The sequence below is a fragment of the Bubalus kerabau genome, chromosome 10 (genome assembly GCF_029407905.1).
Source record: "Bubalus kerabau isolate K-KA32 ecotype Philippines breed swamp buffalo chromosome 10, PCC_UOA_SB_1v2, whole genome shotgun sequence".
Classification (NCBI taxonomy): domain Eukaryota; kingdom Metazoa; phylum Chordata; class Mammalia; order Artiodactyla; family Bovidae; genus Bubalus; species Bubalus kerabau.
The window spans coordinates 24151466-24172695 of record NC_073633.1 but is presented as its reverse complement, the minus strand read 5'-3'; the positions used below and the strand labels follow the sequence as shown (position 1 = coordinate 24172695).

Below are 21230 nucleotides of genomic sequence, written 5' to 3'. Positions count from 1 at the left end.
ACCTTCAGGTTCTCTCCTGAAGGTGATTAGTTACCATGGAAATGAGGCTACCATAGTTCAGAATAAATTTACATAACTAGTAGAAAATTATTTCAAGCTTGTAAAATATGAGATTTATCTGAAAGTTAACATGACCACTGATATGATAAAAAAATAAGAACTGAAAATCAATTCAAAGTGCTTTAGTTCCCAATGTAGGATTATAAAACAACTGTAAAGCATTCTTAATTTATAGAGATAACATCAAAAATGTAAGTTTATAAAGTGAAATAGTGAAACAGTCTGGATACAGACAGCAAACTGTAAAAATGTCCCAATATCTTATCCATTAGTTGTCAAATATGTAATATCACGCACTATGTAAGGTGCTAAGGATCTAATAGTTGACAAAACCTAGTCCTGTCCTCAAGGAACTCAAGTCTGGCAGGAGAGAAAGATACACAAAATGAAAAGAAATTTAAATGTGACAGGTAAAGCAAGAAAGATATGTATAAGGCATATGTGGAAACGTAGAGTACCCAACAGAAGGTAGTGGGAAGAGAATGGGTAAAAAGGATGGGAGTGAGCAGGGCCCAGAGTATCAAGAGATTTCAGAAGAAAGCCAGGCAAGAGTGTGAAAAGAGAAAGATTCGACACAGAAGGGACAGTACTACAAAACAACCATATGGGGTTTAAGCAGCTAGCTGTTGTCCTTGAAATTAAAATACCTTGAGAAGCAATAACAATACTGCTCAGACTTAAGCTCTAGTTCTCGCTCAGCTGGGCTTTTATAAGAAAAATGACTCCCTTTAAGACATGTAAATATCTAGCATTCTGAAAATTACAGGGAGGAGACCTTAGGGGAAGAAACTTAAGGTTTCTTGCTAATTCATTTGAAGTAATTTTTTAAAGAAAGTCAAAGAATATGATAATTTTATGACATAAATCATATCTCTTACATATTATTTTGGAAATTTATTTTTCTTTAATAGTCAAAGCATCTTGTCATTTAATAGTTCTTCTAAAATATGATTTTTGCTGGATGCACAGTATTCTGACACATTTAGTTTAGTTGCTATGTTGTGTCTGACTCTTTTGCAACTCCATAAATTGCAGCCTGCCAGGCTCCTCTGTCCATGGGATTTCCCAGGAAAGAATACTGGAGTGGGTTGTCCCTTCCTTCTCCAGATCTTCCCAACCCAGGGATCGACCCCACATCTCCTGCATTCCAGGCCTATTCTTTACCACTGAGTCACCTGGGAAGCGATACACGAGTAGACCATTATTTATTTAATCAATCATGTAGTACTGGCCCTTTAGGTGGTTTGGAATTTTTCTTTAATTACAATTAATATATATCATCACAACTTTTATGCCTAAATCTTTATACACATCAAGGATTATTTCATTAAAGCAAATTATTAGAGGAAAAATTGCTTGTCAAAGTAGGTCTAAGTTTTAAGGGTTTTGATTATATCATCAAACTGCCCTCCAAAAAAGGTTAAATTTGCACTGCTACTACCAGCAATGTGGTGTTCCTTGGTGACTCTGATGGTAAAGAATCTGCCTGCAATGCAGGAGACCTGGGTTCAATCCCTGGGTCGGGAAAATCTCCCAAAATTCCATGGACAGAGGAGCCTGGAGGGCCACAGTCCATGGGGTTGCAGAGTTGGAGACGACTGGGCAACTAACACTTTCAAAAACTTTCACACTTATCAGCAATGCCTGAGAATCCCCATTTCACTGTAATTGCCCAAAAAGGGGCTACATTAACCTGCACTTATGCTTCTACTATCAAGAGTGAAGTCTTTTCAGGTCAATGGATAATTTTCAACCCATTTTTGTAAACAGACTATTTTATCTATCCCCTTTCTCCAAGTAGCACAGTGGTAAAGAATCCACCTGCCAATGCTGGAAACACAAGAGATGGGGGTTCGATCCCTAGGTCAGGAAGATCCCCTGGAGTAGGAAATGGCAACCTGCTCCAGTATTCTTGTCTGGAAAATTCCACGGTCAGAGGAGCCTGGTGGGCTACAGTACACTACAGTGGGCTTTGTGACCTGGGGGTCACAAAGAGTCAGACAGGACTGAATGATTACGCACATTCACCTGGTTCCTGTAGATTTATAACTGCTGCTTGTATCTGCTGCAATTATTTTTCCAAATTTTTAATGAAAGGATTTTGATCACTTTAGCCACTGTGAAGAATGGAATTGAAGAGGGAACAGGTTAGAACAAGAGAGACAAGTTACCACACTACTGCAGTTATCAAGTAGTAGTAGTAGTAGTTAGCTGCTCAGTAGTGTCGGACTCTTTGCAACCCCATGGAGCCCGCAAGGCTCCTCTGTCCAAGGGATTCTCCAGGCAAGAATACTGGAGTGGGTTGCCATTCCCTTCTCCAGGGGACCTAGGAAACAGATTAATTGACCTTAAACTTGGGAGTAAAGGCAAGGAGAAAAACCCCTAAAGAACTGGATATGGAATAAATAAAAAAGATCAGAATGATCAAGAATGCTTCCCAGGTTTCTACCACAAGAGAATAGGTGGGCAGAGACAGCACTGAGATATGGAATAATCAGAGGAGAAAGATATTTAGGGGAAAATGTTAAGTTCAGTTTTGGACATGTGAAGTTGGAGGTAACTGTAGGCACCTAATTATAAAAGTCTGAAACTCAGCAGAGGGTCTGGTCTAGGAATTTGGAAGTTATTGTTATGTAAGTTATATCTAAAACCATGAGCATGAAGAGTAATAAGCTGAAGTCAAAACTTTGTGGAACTAATATTAGTAACTAATAAAATACTAATATTTTAATGAGCAAGACAAAGAAATGATGCTCATGAAAGAAAAAGAGAAGAAATAGAGAAATAAAAGGAGAAATAGGATACAGACGGTGTTGTCAAGCCAAAGGTGTGGAGCATTTCATGAGATCGTAATTAAAATGGAGCGATTCAATGTACACAGTCTTGAACAAGATGAAAATATGGATTATGAGAATTTTTAAGCAGCCATTTGGAAAAAAGTTCCTCTATTAATGGTTTTTATTTTATGTTGACTTATTGAAGGCCTTAAAAGGTCAAGAATGGGAACTTAAAAGATAAAGTACTGTTTATAAACATATGTGTTTATGAAGATGGTAATTATAACTTCAATTATATAAATGAGGGCAATAATTCATCTCCTTCCAGAATAACTTTTCAGGGTTTTTTTAAAATCCCAGTTGCTTTTCATTCCCTCATGCCATACACAAAAATAAACTCAGAATGGCTTAACAACTTAAATATAAGACATGATGCTAGAAAACTCCTAGAAGAAAACACAGGCAAAACGTTCACTGACACAGACCACACCAATGTTTTCCTAGGTCAGTCTCCAAAGGCCACTGAAGTAAAAGCAAAAATAAGCAAAAGGGATCTAAGCAAACTTAAAAGATTTTGCATAGCAAGGGAAACCATAAACAAAATGAAAAGACAACCTACAGAATGGGAGAAATACTCTGTTATGTGACTGAAAAATATTTATTTTCCAAAACAAACAAATAGCTCATACCACTCAACAACAAAAAACAAACAATCCAATAAATAAATGGGCAGAAGACCTAAACAGACATTTCTCCAAAGACATACAGATGGCTAACAGGACAGGCACATGAAAAGGTGCTCAACATCACTAATTATTAGAGAAATGTAAATTAAAACTACAATGAGGTATCTATCAGCTCACACTGGTCAGAATGGCTGTCATTAAAGTCTACAAATAATAAATGCTGGAAAGGGTGTGGAGAAAAGGGAACTCTCTTATTCTGTTGGTGGGATGGTGCAGCCACTATGGAAAACAGCATGGACGTTCCTCAAAATACTAGAACTACCATATGATCCAGCTATCCCCCTCTTGTGCATATATCTGGACAAAATTATAATTCCAAGAGATATATATGCCCCAATGTTCATAGCAGCATTATTTACAATAGCCAAGACATGAAAGGAACCTAAATATCCATCAACAGACAAATAGATAAAGAAGATGTGGTGTGCATTTGTGTGCATTTATACATACATACAATGGAATACTACTCAGCCATAAAAAAAGAATGAAATAATGCCATTTGCAGCAACATGGATGGACCCAGATACTGTGATCCTAAATGAAGTAAATTAGCTAAATATCATGATACCACTTATATGTGAACGCTAAAATATGATACAAATGAACTTACAAAACAGACTTACAGACATAGCAAACAAACTTATGGTTATCAAAGGGAAAAGATGGGGGGAGGATAATTAGGAGATGGGATTAGCGAATACAAACTAATATATGTAAAATAGATAAACAAGTCCTACTGTACAGCATGGGGAATTATATTTAACATATAACTTATAATGGAAAAGAATATATATATTACATATGTATAACTGAATCACTTTGCTGTACCCCAGAAACACAACATTGTAAATCAAACATACTTCAATTAAAAAATAAAAATAAATTAAAGAAAATAATTCCAATTGCTTTAAAAATATTAGAAGTTGGGACTTCCCTGGTGGTCCAGTGGTTAAGACACTGCAGGGGGCTCAAGTTCGATCCCGAGTTGGGGAACTAAGATCCTACATGTGGTGTGGCAAGGCTAAAAAAAAAAATACTAAAATCTATTTGGAGAAGGAAATGGCAACCCACTCCAGTATTCTTGCCTGGAGAGTTCCATGGACAGAGGTGTCTGGCAGGCTATAGTCTATGGGACTGCGATGAGTCAGACATGACTGAGCGACTATCACTCACACTCACTCAGAAATCTATTAAAAGCAAGCTGCAAAGGAAAACATGAAAATAAAGTAATCACAAACATGAAATTATTCTAGCTGTCACATTTCAAAATTTCAACACAAAGTTTTATTCACTTATTCAATAATTAATTGCTGATAATCTACAATGACAATGGCTTCCCAGGTGGCGCTAGTGGTAAAGAACCTGCCTCCAACGCAGGAGACCTAAGAGACTCGGTTCAATCCCTGGGCTGGGAAGTCCCCTGGAGGAGGAAATGGCAAACCATTCCAAAATTCTTGCCTGGAAAATCCCATGGACAGAGGAGCCTGGAGGGCTACAGTCCATGGGGTTGCAAAGAGTCAGCCACAAGTGAAGTGACTTAGCACAATGACAGAAAATTATTATGACCAGTCCCTGTTGATAAGAACCTCAGTCTAGGAGTAGTGGAGAAAGGCACATAAACAAATCAGTGAGAAACACTACTGGTAAAAAGAAAGTTATTTTAAGAGACATAATAATTACCTGAGGGTGAGAAGATGATTATGAAAAGCCTCAAAGAGAAATCAGGAAAAGAACTATCTGGAAATTTGGGAATTTTAGCTGAGGGTGAGAGGCTACAGGGCTTCCCTAGTGGCTCAGTGGTAAACAATCTGCCTGCAATGCAGGAGATGTGGGTTCCAGGAAGATCCTTTGGAGAAGGAAATGGCAACCCACTCCAGTATTCTTGCCCAGACAATTCCATGGACAGATGAATCTGGCAGGCTACAGTCCATGGGGTCACAAAGAGTCGGACATGACTGAGTGACTGAGCACATGCTCATGAGAGGATACAGGGGAATAGAGCCCCATCCAATCACATAGTATGTCCAGGACACTAAATACAGTTTGATAAAGATGAGTTCCATTTCCACCATAGGTTCTGGTGGAAGAGTGCCAGAAGTTTCTTTAAGCCTTATAACAACTCATTTAACTGATAAAAGAAACTAAGACACAGATAAGTTAAATAACTTTGCCAAGTTCACACAGCTAAGAAGTGACAGATGTAAGACTGGAACCCAGGTATGCTGGGTCCAGAGACTGCTCTTAACTGCCTCTCTGTGATATCTCTCCATTAACACATGAAGGGTCGGCTTGTGTTCTGTACATACGCCATAAGCAGTTTGCTTTTACACTAAGCCAAGAGAACTGAGAGTTCTAATAAATGAGGGCAGACTATTGTAAATTATCATGAAGTAAAGGGAAATGAGATCATGAAGATGACTAGGAGAAGAGGGGCGATGAGTGTCTTAATGTGGACAGAGATCAGACAGTAGAAGGGCAGGAAAAGTAGATGATGTTACCGTATGACTTCAGAGAAAGACTGTGGAATTCTAAATTTTTTAAATCAATTTAGAATGTATCAATTTACCTCACAAAAATACATATGGAAAATTTTCTTCTTTTGTGGGGAGGGAAGATGTGTATCATAGACTATAAAGAGTGTTTTAAGAGAAAAGGAAAAATTCCTGTTTAAAAAAAAAACTCATGACCCATTTTAAGTGTTATCAACAATCTAAGATGACAGGAAATACACAGTGGGCTAATTCACGTCACAGCATGTGTAGAAATCCCAGGAGTTAACGATAAAACAATAAATTTGAAATATTTAACAGATGAAGACTGAACTTATAACCCTTTCTGCATTAACACTCACTATGGCATTTCCTGTAGCTATAACTTTTTAAAAAACAACAGAAATAAGACAGGTATGACTATAAATACAAAAATAACTATATAGATAAATATTTATATATATATAACCCAAAACCATTTTGCATAATTGCTTTCCCATCAGAAAAAGAAACAAATATTTTCAGCTATGGGACAAGATTCAAAATTAAATTTTCCAAAAAATTTTTGTACATGACTTTTTATCTGTAAACAACAAAAAAGATCTCATGTGACACACATTAACATTACAGCCTGAATTACTGTAACTACCACCTACATTAAGAAATAGAATATTAACACACTAGAAACTCCACTGTACAAGAGTCACTACCCTGCCCCTGTCCAAAAATAATCACTATTTTCACTTCTAAAATGACAGATGAGTTCTACCTATTTTCGAACTTTATAAAAATGGAATCATAAAGTATGCACTATTTCATGCCTGGCTTTTTCTTCTTTCAATGATATTTGTAGATTTATCAATCAGCTGAGCACTGGACTCCCAATTTTCATTGCTGGCAACATGCCATCATATGATTAGAGCACTATTTTCCTATTCTAGTGTTGTTTCCGGTTTTGATTCACTGTGAATAAAGTTGATGAGACCAACACTGTGCATGTTTTTAGATGCATATATTTATATACTTCTGATGAGTATACTCCTAGGAATACAACCACTGTATCCTGAAACAAGTCTGTCTGCAGTTTTAGTAGAGTCTGCCAAACAGCATTAGAGCTAAAGTGATTAAATCAATGTACCGTCCTAACAGCAGTATATTAGCATCCCAACTGTTCCTCATCCTAGCCAATACCCAGTATTGTTCAGTCAGTTCAGTTCGGTCACTCAGTCATGTCCGACTCTTTGTGACCCCATGAATCACAGCACGCCAGGCCTCCCGGAGTTCACTCAAACTCACGTCCATCAAGTCGGTGATGCCATCCAGCCATCTCATCCTCTGTCGTCCCCTTTTCCCCAATCCCTCCCAGCATCAGAGTCTTTGCCAATGAGTCAACTCTTTGCATGAGGTGGCCAAAGTACTGGAGTTTCAGCTTTAGCATCACTCCTTCCAAAGAAATCTCAGGGCTGATCTCCTTCAGAATGGACTGGTTGGATCTCCTTGCAGTCCAAGGGACTCTCAGAGTCTTCTCCAACACCACAGTTCAAAAGCATCAATTCTTCGGCGCTCAGCTTTCTTCACAGTCCAACTCTCACATCCATACATGACCACAGGAAAAACCATAGCCTTGACTAGACGGATCTTTGTTGGCAAAGTAATGTCTCTGCTTTTCAATATGCTATCTAGGTTGGTCATAACTTATCTTCCAAGGAGTAAGCGTCTTTTAATTTTTGTTTACATTCCTCTGAAAACCAAAATCAACAACCTCTTTTTCAAATGCTTAGTAGCCACCTGGTGAGGGCTTCCCAGGTGGCTCAGTGGTAAAGAATTAAACTGCTAATGCAAGAGACCCTGGTGGGAAGATCCCCTGGAGTGGGAAACCTAATCTGGTATTCTTGCCTGGAAAATTCTGTGGACAGAGGAGCCGGGGCTACAGTGCATGGGGTCATAAAGAGTCCACAGGACTGAGTGACTGAGCATGCAAGGCATGGAGATCTGTGAGGTTCAAGTCTTGCCCATTTTCTATTGGTTTATCTGTCTTTGTTTACCTATTAACCTATAGTTCTTTATAGCGTTAATCAGAAGTCGAAGGTTTTTCTGAAAAGGACCAGACAGTGAGAATCTTTGGCTCCGTGGGCCTACTCAAATCCTCTGCTATTAGCATGAAAGCACCCATAGTCAATACATGAGTGTTACTTTGTGCCAATAAAATTTTATTTATGGACAGTATAATCTGAATTTCATAAAATTTTAGGTATCATTGAATATTATTCTTCTGATATTTTTCAACCATTAAAACCATATAAACTATTTTTAGTTCACAGGCTATGCAAAAAATAAGGAGTTAGCAGATCTGGTCCATAGCGTGTAGTTTGCTGACTCTTGGTCTAAATAAAGATCTTGTCAATTTATATATAAGTCTTCTCACGGTTTATCAACATTGTTATTCTCTACAAGCACCAACTTTTGCCTTTGTGGAAACACCTTATTTTGAATGTCTGCTTTCTATTTCATTAACTTTTGTTCTTATGATTACTTTCTTTTTTCTGTTTTCTTTGGGTTATATTTGCTATTCTTTTCTCTTTTAGCTTTTTTTGAGTTAGATATTTATTTATGCATGCATTCTATTAAAATATAGCTGATTTACAATGTTGTATTAGTTTCTGGTGTACAGCAAAGTGATTCAGTTATATATATATACTTTTTCATATTCTCTTCCCTTATGGTTTATTACAAGATATTGAATATAGTTCCCTGTGTTATACCATAGGACCCTGTTGTTTTATGTATAGTACGTTTGTATCTGCTAATCCCAAACTCCTGATTTATCATTCACCCCTCTTTTCTCCTTTTGTGACCATAAGTTTGTTTTCTATATGAGTCTTTTATAAGTTCATTTTTATCATTTTAGCTTCCACATATAAGTGATATATGATATTTGTCTTTCTCCGACTGATTGATTTCACCATTTTACCATAAGTACGATAACCTCTAGGTTCATCCATGTTGCTGCAAATGGTATTATTTCATACTTTTATGGCTGAGTGTGTATACATATACACATATATATTAATACATATACATATCATATCTTTTTTATCCATTCATTGAGATGAATATTTAAATCACTAAACTTTCAGCCTTTCTTCCCTTCTAATATATGTACTAAGTAAGAGCTTCATAGGTGGCTCAGTAGTAAAAGAATCTGCCTGCCAAAGCAGGAGACACAAGAGATGCGGGTTGGATCTCTGGGTCTGGAAGACCCCCTGGAGTAGGAAATGGCAACCTGTTCTAGTATTCTTGCCTGGAAAATTCCATGGACAGAGAGTCTGGCCAGCTACAGTCCATGAGGTCGTAAAGAATAGAACACAACTGAACACACACAGACTGTACATTTCCTCTAAGCATCCCCTGCGTGCTGCATGCTTAGTTGCTTCAGTTGTGTCAGACACTTTGCGACCCTATGGTTGGTAGCCTGCCAGTCCATGGGGTTCTCCTGGCAAGAATACTGGAGTGGGTTGCCATGCCCTCCTCCAGGGGATCTCATTGACCTAGGGCTCAAAACCAGGTCTCCTGCATTGCAGGCAAATTCTTTACTGTCTGAGCCACCATGGAAGCCCCCAGTTCTGTAATTAATTTCAATCTTAATTCCACAGAGGTCAAATCCATAGAATTTCAATTTTCTTAAATTTGTTAAGATTTGTTCTATGATCAGTATATGGCATATTTTAGTAACAGTTTCATAGGCACTTATAAAAATAGTTTATTCATTTGTTTGGTGCAATATTTAAAAAATGTCAATTAAGTCAACTTTCTTAATTGTGTTGTTCAGTTTTGTATTATGATGGTTTGCAGTTTTTATTTTGTTTGTATTTACTTGCTTTGTTCTACATATCCTATCTACTACTGAAGTGTATTAAAATCTACCACTTAGGACTGTGGGTTTATTTAGTCTACTTCTTGTAGTTCTATCAGTTTCTGCCTTTCCTATTTTGAGATTATGTTATGAGGCAATATATATTTGGGCTTCCCTGGTGACTCAGACAGTAATGAGCAATGCAGGAGACCTGGTTTCAATCCCTGGGTCGGGAAGACACCCTGGAGAAGGAAATGGCAACCCACTCCAGTATTCTTGCCTGGACACGACCCTAATGGCAGAAAGTGAAGAGAAACTAAAGAGCCTCTTGATGAAGGTGAAACAGGACAGTGAAAAAGCTGCCTCAACATTTAAAAAATTAAGATCATGGCATCTGGTCTCATCACTTCATAGCGAATAGATGGGGAAAAAGTGGACACAATGACAGATTTTATTTTCTTGGGCTCCAAAATAATGCTGATGGTGACTGCAGCCATGAAATGAAAAGATACTTGCTGTTTGGAAGAAAAGTTGTGACAAACCTAGACAGCATATATTAAAAAGCAGAGACATCACTTTGCCAACAAAGGTCCATCTAGTCAAAGCTATGGTTTTTCCAGTAGTCGTGTATGGGATGTCAGAGTTAGATCATAAAAAAGGGTGAGTGCCAAAGAATTGATGCTTTTGAACTGTGGTGCTAGAGAAGACTAGCAAATCAGTCCATCCTAAAGAAAATCAACCCTGAATATTCATTGGAAGGGCTGATGCAGAAGTTGAAGCTGCAATATTTTGGCAACCTAATGCAAAGAACCAACTCACTGGAAAAAGACCCTGATGCAGTGAGATTGACGTCAGGAGGAGAAGGGGGTGACAAAGGATGAGATGGTTGGATGGCAACACTGACTCAATGAACACGAGTTTTAACAAACTCTGGGAGATAGTGAAGGACAGAGAAGCTGGGCATGCTGCAGTCCGTGGGGTCACAAAGAGTTGGACATGACTGAACAACTGAACAACAACAATACATATTTAGAATCGTTTTATTTTCCTGCTATATTAACTCTTAATAATATGAAAAGTCTACCATTTCACTGTTCACTTTCTCTTAGTCCACCTTACTCTATGTTCCTTTTCCTTTCCTTTCTTACCTTCTTTTGGAGAACTTTTTATTTCTACTTTCTTCTTCTATTATCTTGTTATAGTTAGATTTTTCTATTGTTCTTTCAAAGTCTCCCACAAAGATTGCAGGACACAGCCTTGCCTTATTAACCTCTAATATAACATAGTACTTTTACCACTTCCTGGACATTTTAAGAATCTTAGAAGACTAACTCCACATCCTTACTCTCAACTTACATGTGTGTGTATTCTATTTTAAATCCCATTTAACATTATCATTCTACATAGTCAACATCCACTTAGATTTACCCAAATATTTAACCCATCCTTTGCTCCTCATTTCTTCTTCATCAGCTGAATGTTTAAAACACGCTTTATCTGACATGATCCAAGCCATCAATGTCTTGCCTCATGATTTCTGCATCCAAAATTTTATTTAAAATAATCTTTTCCTGCTCCTGGGTGACAAAGTTATCCTCCTATACTTTTTTCTACTAACTTTACAGTCTGTAGCGTAAATGAGATGGAGTTCCAAATAAGATGGAGTTCACTAATATTTTATTTGTCCAGTACCATCCACATAGAGGCAAAGAAATAAACTGGTCATTCTACGATTGGTCTAAACCTACTTTCCATCTAGCCAGAGCAACGGCTGAGCTCAAGTGAGGTAATAGTTACATGAACTCTAAGACTTGCTCTTCTGGTTTTCAGAGGTTATAAGTCCACCCACAGATGGCAGTAGAGAATATAAACATTCTATGCCTCTGCCAGCATAGAGCCCCAGTGTGCTCCTCAATTCCTATCAATCAGAGTAGGAATGTGACTACTTCCCACTCTGAAACCCACAAAATGTACCAAGAGAAAGACTTTTATATAAAACATGAAACTACCCTAAACCACACAGCAGGAAGCATTCTATCAAATATAATACACTTGGAGACAACTTGAATGCCATGAGCTAACGTATACTTCCACGAATCCAAGCAGTGTTGGATTTCCCTAATAGTAACAGAGGTCTTCAAGATTTTTATTTGAAAAAAATATGTGCAGACAAATCACAGGAGAGAGAGCAAATGTTCCTCTGACAGTACATTTCTAGATGGAGGAAGAGCAAGGAAGATGGTGAGGTTATGTGTATATGCCATGGTCATTTTCTTTGACTTCCAAATCACAGAACCTATAAGGGAGATGCTCTGATGGTCAACATTAGTTGAAAAGAAAAAAAAAAAAAAATCATAAAATCAAACGTGTTACATTCAAAACCATAGCAGACTCCTTCCTGGATGATCTATTCACCTGAAAGGTGGGAACACCAATGCTTAGGATATGTGGTTCTTGGTCAGAGAAAGATAAAGCATTCTGAGACAAGAAAAGTAATCTTCCAGATGCCCCAGACTGCACCCTTCTCTTCCTTATACTACAGATAACAACAACTAATTTTGAGCTTATACCATGTTCTAGTCACCATTCTGGGAGTTTTACAAGTGTTACTCTTCTGATCCTGAAAACAACTCTTATTATAGAGCAGTAAATCTCCTATAGTTCTACAGCTACGAAATACAAGACCCAGCATTTGAGCCCAAGCAGCCTGGTTTAAAGCTTAGACTTTTAACTATTATGCTGTATTTGCTTCTTCTACATTAATGTTTAACAATTAGCAAAACTATAAAGTACAACAGTATTTTTAAATTTATACAAGAAATATTTGCATACCTTGTACTGTAAGCTCTGCTTGAGCTTCAATGGTCTCATTTCCATTATCAGCTATACAAAAATAAGTCCCAGCATCATCCTCGGTGACATCATTGATCTCCAGACTACCACCTGCCAGCAATACCAACCTTCCAGAGCTGCATTAAAAATATTGATATGTTTCAGAATAAGAAATATGATACCTGAAAAACTCTCTAAATAAAACAGATAAAACACTTATATTATTTATACAGCTACAGATGGACTGAGACCAATGTAAAATAGCAGAATTTAATTTATTCCAATTTACTTTGCTCATATTTTACATGCGTAAGTATCATAAATACAAATCAAAATGTTACAATGAATTATCTCTGACACTAATTATTCCCAAAGGGATACCACTGTTGTGACCAATTCCACTCCCCACAATCCATCCCTGCTTACCCACTCCATCTAGTTTTTTTTTTTTTTCCAAATTGTGTAATTCTGAAGTCTGGTTTCACACTGTGAGTCACACCAGCACAGTGATGCCACACTCAAATGACTAACAGAGAGGGCAACATGTCAGATTAGAAACAGTAAGTCACGGGGTCACAGTGCCTACTGAAAGTTTCCAATGATAGCTTGGCTAGGAAAGGAAGGAAAAGAGGAAGGGAAGGGAGAGAGAAGAATGGTTGACAGCAATTTCCTGGGTGTGGCAACTGGGCACAAACTAGCCACCATCACATCATTATCAGCAAGGATGCTAAACATTACTGACCCAACTCTACATGACTTAAGTCTATTTAAAGAGACTATATATTTTTTAAATTTTTGTACAGGTAAAGTATTTTACTTTTACTTTAAGGTTTTGTAACTAACTGGCTTTCACAGGCAGATTTTTCTCATAGATCTTTATATTGTTATAGTTCCTGTCTGTATTTATGCTCAACAAAATAGTTCTGATTACAATTTGGCTTTTCATATGAATTCCTGATGGGGAAGAAAAATCAGAGGAAATCACTATTCAGTGTGGGCCACGATTAAAACAATTCTCATTGTAAGTAAAGCACTGTACCGGCTTAAGTTTTAGTACACTGTGAATTTGAGTAATTAATCTTCCTGAATCCAACAGGCAAGATTAAGTTTCTGTACCACGAAGGGAAAACCAGAATCAGATGTGGTGACTTCTCTAAGAAATACTCTGAAAGATCATGACTAAATTTATCAAGTGGCCTTCCAATGTGAACTATTAATTACACCCTCTAATTACAACTTCATGTGATAGAGAAGCTACACAACATATAATGGAAGAAAGCAAGAAAGAGTGACTAGGATAAAAGAAACAGAGATAAAACAAGGTTTGGGTATTTCACAAAACAAGACAAATTTACAAAAATTAATATCCTATATTTTACTTGGAGAAGGCAATGGCACCCCACTCCAGTACTCTTGCCTGGAAAATCCCATGGACGGAGGAGCCTGGTAGGCTGCAGTCCATGGGGTCGCTAAGAGTCGGACACGACTAGGCGACTTCACTTTCACTTTTCACTTTCATGCACTGGAGAAGGAAATGGCAAGCCACTCCAGTGTTCTTGCCTGGAGAATCCCAGGGACGGGGGAGCCTGGTAGGCTGCCGTCTGTGGGGTCACACAGAGTCGGACACGACTGAAGTGACTTAGCATAGCATAGCATAGCATATTTTACTACTGGTCAAATTCACTACTATGTTTCATAAATGGAAAACAATATTCATAAAGGGGAAATCAGCCCTACACACATATGATACCCAGCTGAGTGGAACATAATTTGAAACACTAGTTAGTACTTTTGAAACTGAGGTATAGCAATTTATATCTAATAATTATACTAAGAAACATTCCTGGTACTTGCTATGCCTTATATTTGCCATGAGTACAAGAAGAATGGAAGTCAGTCTTAACGCAGCTGATTTTACTTTCCTTAAAAGAAGTCTGGGAGGAAGAATGTCCAACAGCTTCTCAGAAATGATTTAAGTTGTTCATGTAACATATGGTGACTTATAGTACAAAGGAAATCAAGCTCTTAGAGCTCCAAAATTCAAAGATGCAGTCAACAGAAACAGTAAGTGGAGAAGTATTCATGGTCAACGGACCCAAACTGAGCACTCCTGGACATAAGGAGTATATTACATATGTGTCTCTGAGTAACCAGGGGTCAGTTGAGGAGAACATGGTGTGCTAAGACCTGTGTCTTTGGCCAAAGGGAAAGGCTTTTGAGCAGATTAATAACATGGTCAGATTTAGTGAAGAAACAAGTAGAAGTTGTAAAGTCATTGTAATGGAATTAAACAGAAAAGGATGAATGATGGCAGTAACAACAGGGGTAAAGAGAAGGCATGAAATAATGGCCACTCTTGAAAAGTTGGATGATGAAGTTAAAGAAAGGGATTTATTCATTCATTCATTCATTATTTACTGGTGTCTCTATGTATGTCAGGTAACAGCTGGGATACTGAAGCAAGCAAAAACAAAATCAGTGCTGTCATGCAATTCAGAGGGAAGGACGGACATAAAAAATGGTAACTCTACACAACGGTAGAGTAATGGGCTTCCTTGGTGGCTCAGACAGTAAAGAATCTGCCTGTATTGCAGGAGACCTGGGTTTGATCCCTGGGCCAGGTAGTTACCCTGGAGAAGAAAATGGTGACCCACTCCAGTATTCCTGCCTGGAGAATTCCATGGACAGAGGAGCCTGATGGGCTATAGTCCATGGGGTCACAAAGAGTTGAACACTACTGAGTGACTTTCACGACACAATGGTATACCAGGAGAATCTGTCAGAAAATCAGAAAGAAATTTCACTGATAAAAATAACCTTTGAGCTGAGATCTGAAGAATGAATAGGAACTAACTAATAATGAAGGGGAGGAAAAGATTTCAAAAAGAAAGTCTAGCACATGCAAAGGATTGTGAAAGAAAGGATCACAGTGTGGGGATCCAAAAACCACCTATGTGGCCAGATATAAGAATTAAAAAAGCAAAAATATGAGGATGGAGCCAGACCACACAAGGCTCTGAAAGCCATTTTAAGAATCTGAATCCTAAAAAGAAAAAAGAATCTGAATCCTTAACTTGAAAAAAATGGAAGTCCATTAAACATCTTTAAAAGTGGGTGGGAAGTTGACAATGATATAGTTAAGACTTGGGCTTTGAAAAGACTGCTATGGCAAGGGCATTTGGAATGAGGCCAGAGTATATGTGGGGTTAAAAGGAGGCTACTGAAGTAAATGACGTGACAGTCAACAGCACCTTGGAATAAGGTGTTAGCAACACGCATGAATTTCAGAGATGTTTAGGAGGTAAAATGACAGATGGACTGGACAGAAAAGCTGGGGAAGAAACACACGTCAAAAAAGACTCTTTTTTTTTTTTAATTTAATTTAATTTAATTTTTTTAATTTTTAATTTTATTTTATTTTTAAACTTTACATAACTGTATTAGTTTTGCCAAATATCAAAATGAATCTTAAGTGTGACGGGGAATGCAGAAGGAAAATGACTTGTTTAATGTAGGTTTTTCTGTGTTGTTATTTGAGTGAGAGAGAGGTGAGCTTTTTTAAAGACAAAAGACAGGTAACCATTGGAGAGGAAAACATCTGAAAAGAGGATTTACAAAAGTACTGGAGAAAATGGAAAATAATATCCAGAGCACAAAAGAACTTCTTAGACACCTCTTCCTCTAAAACAGCAGTTGAGGAAGGGTAGGAGAAAGCTAATCTTACATACACACTCATTTGCTTTTTTTCTTTAAACTTTTTAGAGGTACCTGTAGATTCACATGCAGGTCCAAGGAATAATACAGAGAGATCTCATGGACCCTTAGTTTCCCTCAACAGTAAGATCGTGTGGAACTATAACTAGGAGACTGACATTCCCACCATCACAAAGATCCCTCCTGCTGCTCTTTTATAGCCATATCCACCTCCCTCCCTCGCCCACCTCCTCATTAACCCCTGGCAACCACTAACCTGTTCTCCACTTCAATAATTTTTGCATTTCATGAAGAATGTTAGATAGTCACGTGGTATGCAACCTCTGGGGACTGGCTTTTTTCACTCAGCATAATTCTCTGGAGATTCATCCAGGTTGTTGCAATTGTCAATAGTTTATTCCTTTTATTGCTGAACAGTAATTCCAGAGTATGAATAGATAGTTTATTTAATCCTTCACTCAATGAAAGACAGCTGAGTTGTTCCTAGTTTGGGGGTATTATGAATAAAGCTGCTATAAATATACACGTGCAGGTTTCTGTCTGAACTTAAGTTTCAGTGGGATAAATGCCCAAGAATGTAAATGTTAGGTGATATGGCAGTTGCAACAGATTTCTTCAGAAACTGTCAAACAGCTCTTCTGAGTGGCTGCACCACTTCACATTCCTACCAGCAATGCCAGAGTGATCTCGTTTCTCCACACACCTGACAACATTTGGCACTGTCACTCCTGAAGTATGCAGTGATAAGTTGTGGTTTTAATTTGCACTTTCTAATGGCTAATGATATTAAGCAATTTTTCCTGTGCTTATCTACCATCTGTACATCTTGTTTGGTGAACCATCTATCTAAGATGACAGAGGATGAGATGGTTGGATGGCATCACCAACTCAAAGGACATGAGTTTGAGTAAACTCCGGGAGTTGGTGACGGACAGGGAAGCCTGGCATGCTGCAGTCCACAGGGTCGCAAAGAGTCAGACACCACTGAGTGACTGAACTGAACTAACTCTTCTGTCTATGTTCTAACTGAATTATATACTTTTTAAATACTGAGTTTTGAGATACCTTTACACATTTTAGATACTCCTCCTTTGTTTGATATATGGTTGGCAAATATTTTGTCCCCACAAAAAATTTGTAGCTTTATCTTTTCATCCTCTTAACATGGTCTTTCACAGAGCAAAAGTTTTTAATTTTATTGTTAAGTTGCTAAGTCATGTCCTATTCTTTCGTGACCTCGTGGACTGTAGCCCTCCAGGTTCCTCTGTTCAGTGTTTCCCAGGTAAGATAACACAGAATTTACATGCACCCAAAATGTGAGGCATAATAAAATTCTCACTATATAATATTAGCTCCAATTCTTTCCATTTTCCAGAAAGACTGTGTAGAATTGGTTCTAACTCTTAAAACACTGATAGAATTCTCCAGTGAAGCTATGTGGACTTGCAGACTTTTGGGGAGAGTTTAAAAATTACAAATTTAATCTCCTTAAGAGTTAAGAGGACTACTTAACTTATTTCATATTGAGTTAGATATGGTAGTTTGCGTTTTAGAGGAAATGGTTTGTCTCAATTAAACTTATGTGATGTACAATTGTTTATGTTGTTGTTCAGTCACCAAGCCGTGTCTGACTCTTTGCGACCCCATGGACTGCAGCACGCCAGGCCTCCATGTCCTTCACCACCTCCTGGAATTTGCTCAAGTTCATGTCTATTAAATTAGTGATGCCATACAACTGTCTCATCCTCTGTCACCCTCTTCTCCTTCTGCCATCAATCTTTCCCAGCATCAGGATCTTTTCTAAAAGATCCTGGCATCAGGCGGCCAAAGTATTGCAGCTTCAGCATCCGTCCTTCCAATGAGTATTCAGGGTTGATTTCCTTTAGGATGGACTGGTTTAATCTCCTTGTTGTCCAAGAGACTGTCAAGAGTCTTCTCCAGCATCACAGATCAAAAGCATCAACTCTTCGGCATTCTGCCTTCTTTGTGGTCCAACTCTCACATCCATACATGACTACTGGACTAAATGACTAGTAGTTGTTTATAGTATTCTCCTATTATCCTTTCGATGTTTGCTGGGTCTGTAGTGGCAACCCCGGCTCAGTCCTAATATCAATCATCTTGTGTCGTCTCCCTTTTTTTCCAGTCCACTAATTCTTTCCTTTATCCCATCCAGTCTCTTGTTAGCCCATCTAATGAGCTGGGGTTTTTTTGTTGTAGTTTTTATTGTCTTAGTTCAAAATTTTCCATTTAGTTCTTCTTTAAATCTTCTATTCCTTTGAAGAGACTATTTATCTCTTGAGACATTCTGTTTTTATTTCAAATGTATTCATAATTCCTTGTTGAAGCATTTTAATGATAACTGCTTTAAAAATCTTACATAATTCAAAGACCTGTAATCTCAGTTTTAGCATAAATTGTCTTTTCTCATTTGAGATTTTCCTCATTCTTGGTTTGGTGAGCAATTTTCCATTGACATCTGGATATTTGGGGCATTATGTTATAAGATTCTGGATCTTACTAAACCTTTTGCTTGCAGGTGGCTTCTTCTGACACCCAGTGGAAAGGGGAGGTGCTACCTCATGAAGTTGGGTGGAGGTGGAAGTCCAGGTTCCACTCTCAGTCTTCACTGACACCTGAGGTGGAAGGGGGACTCCACATCATGCCTTAGCAGGACTGAGAGTCCTGGCTCCTCATTATGCCGCCACTGAGCCTGCTCTCTGGCTGGGTGTAGTAAGAGTGCCTCATTACTGTTCCCCACGTGGCGTCCAGTAACACCATGAAGAGAGAGGGTTCGACATTACAAGGTACTCCAAGTCCTGACTCTCCACAGGCCTCCTTTGATACCACCCTGGTGGAGAAGGGAAGCTGGCAAAGAGTGTCTCTATTGCCAGGTGGGATAAAAGTCCAGGCTCCCCAGGCACATCCACTGACACAGCAGGGGTGGGGGCCTCAATACTGCTTGGTTGGGATAAAAGTCCTGGCTTTCTACTTAGCCTCTGACACCATAGAGCAGGGAGGATGGTTCATCACAACCTGGTGAAGGTAGAAGTCTCGGCATCCCACTAGGCCTTTGCTGGCATGGGAGAGGATGGGGTCACAGTTCTTTATGTGGTATTTGGCTGGAGTAGGAATGATTAGAGTAGTTGAAGTAGTTTTTATCTTGCTGCCCCTCTCTGGTCCTTTGCCTAGAGAAAACACACTTTGGTGGCGCATTTTTGTTTGTGCCTAGTGGTGTTTGCAGGTTACCAGCTTCTTCAGCTCAAGCTGGGATATACAAGGTAAAAACAAAACCCAGGGAACTTAAAACATCATGTTGTTTCTTAGGTCTAAGGTCCCTTCCTCTCTCCACCTTTCAGAGTCTTACATGTGTTCTACCTGTAATGTCCAGAGTTTTCAGTTGTATGCAACAGGAAGATCAGGGGAAAATACTACTCAATCTTCCCAGAAATGGAAGTCCTCCACTTGTCCTTTAAACAATCTAATTTTTCTACTACTGTCAATTATAATCTAACATTAAGCATTTTTATAACTATAACCTGTTTCTTTTGCAGCTGAGTTCTAATCTATCATTCCACTAAAACATAACATTATTTAATTACTAAATTACATTTTGCTGTCAGTCACTGTGCACTTTAGCATTTGTATTTTCTGAATTCTCTCCCTTTCAAATAAAACTACTCAATGAATGGGATACATTTCTACCACCACCCCCACTTCAATAGCTATGTTTGGTTTGGATCCAAACAAATGTGATCAAAAGATTAATCAAATATATCAATTCTTAACACATTTATAAAAGTCATGGACATGTTTTGAAATATTCTTAACTAATTCTTAAGATGAATAATTGAGAAGGATGTCTGATAATTTGTTTGGTTTTTCTTTTTCACTAGAGCCAGGCCGGTTACTATCTAGATTTCTAGCCACATTTTTCTTTCAATTTCTAAATTTCTTTCTAATTTGAGGTCTACATAAGTTATTAACTAAGGTCCATCTACATACCTCATAAGACTCTGGCAGAAACAAGGATACTTCGAATAATCACTTGTATCTAACCTGAAGCACGGTGTTCCATTCACCTACTTACATTTTCCTATACTACATTCAGAAATTCAACCAAAATACATTGGTCGCCCTCTTCCTACCCAATTATATGCGAAGTACTGTGCCTGGGTCTGGAAACACCAGTGTGAAGAACACCAACACTGTCTTGCTCTTATATTCTTCTGAAGCTTCCTGAGACAGTGGTATGGCAAAGCAATGCTTCTCATACTTTTCTACCACATAACTGAAGCGTTGAGAAGCCTACAGAACTCAAGATGGGAAAGTCTACTCAATCTTCTATTTATCCTTAAAATTCAAAGTAATGTAACTAGGAAATTACTAAATTTGTCTTAATTTTCTTCACAGCACTTATTATAAACTGAAATTTTATGTTCATATGATTATTGCCTGACTCTTGTCCACTAGAATATGAACTCCCTAAGAGCAAAAAATCTATTTGGTTCACTACTCTATTTCCTGTACCTTGAATAGGGCCTGACATAAAGAGCATTTAATAAATATTTGTTGAATAATTATTGAATAAACAAATGAGAATCATGGAAATTCTCACTTTTATTTCTTATATAAGAAATCAAACTCTTATTATTTGTCTTCAGAATGTACTTCTACGAAGATAAAATATAAAAGCTTTAAAAATAACCTATCTCAGCTGTCCTATTCCTGATACTTTGTTCTAACATGTAGCCAATTA

At 38.0% G+C, this 21230-nt stretch overlaps 1 protein-coding gene across 7 annotated transcripts in view; it reads right to left on the bottom strand.

Moving 5' to 3' along the window:
- The window catches only part of NEO1 (neogenin 1), a 238422-nt gene that overhangs the window by 125639 nt on the left and 91553 nt on the right, over nucleotides 1-21230 (bottom strand). For all 7 annotated transcript variants that reach the window (XM_055536927.1, XM_055536932.1, XM_055536930.1 and 4 more), the window contains one exon: nucleotides 12758-12894. In XM_055536927.1, coding sequence (XP_055392902.1) covers nucleotides 12758-12894 — 137 coding nt within the window. The remainder of the gene's footprint in view (nucleotides 1-12757; nucleotides 12895-21230) is intronic.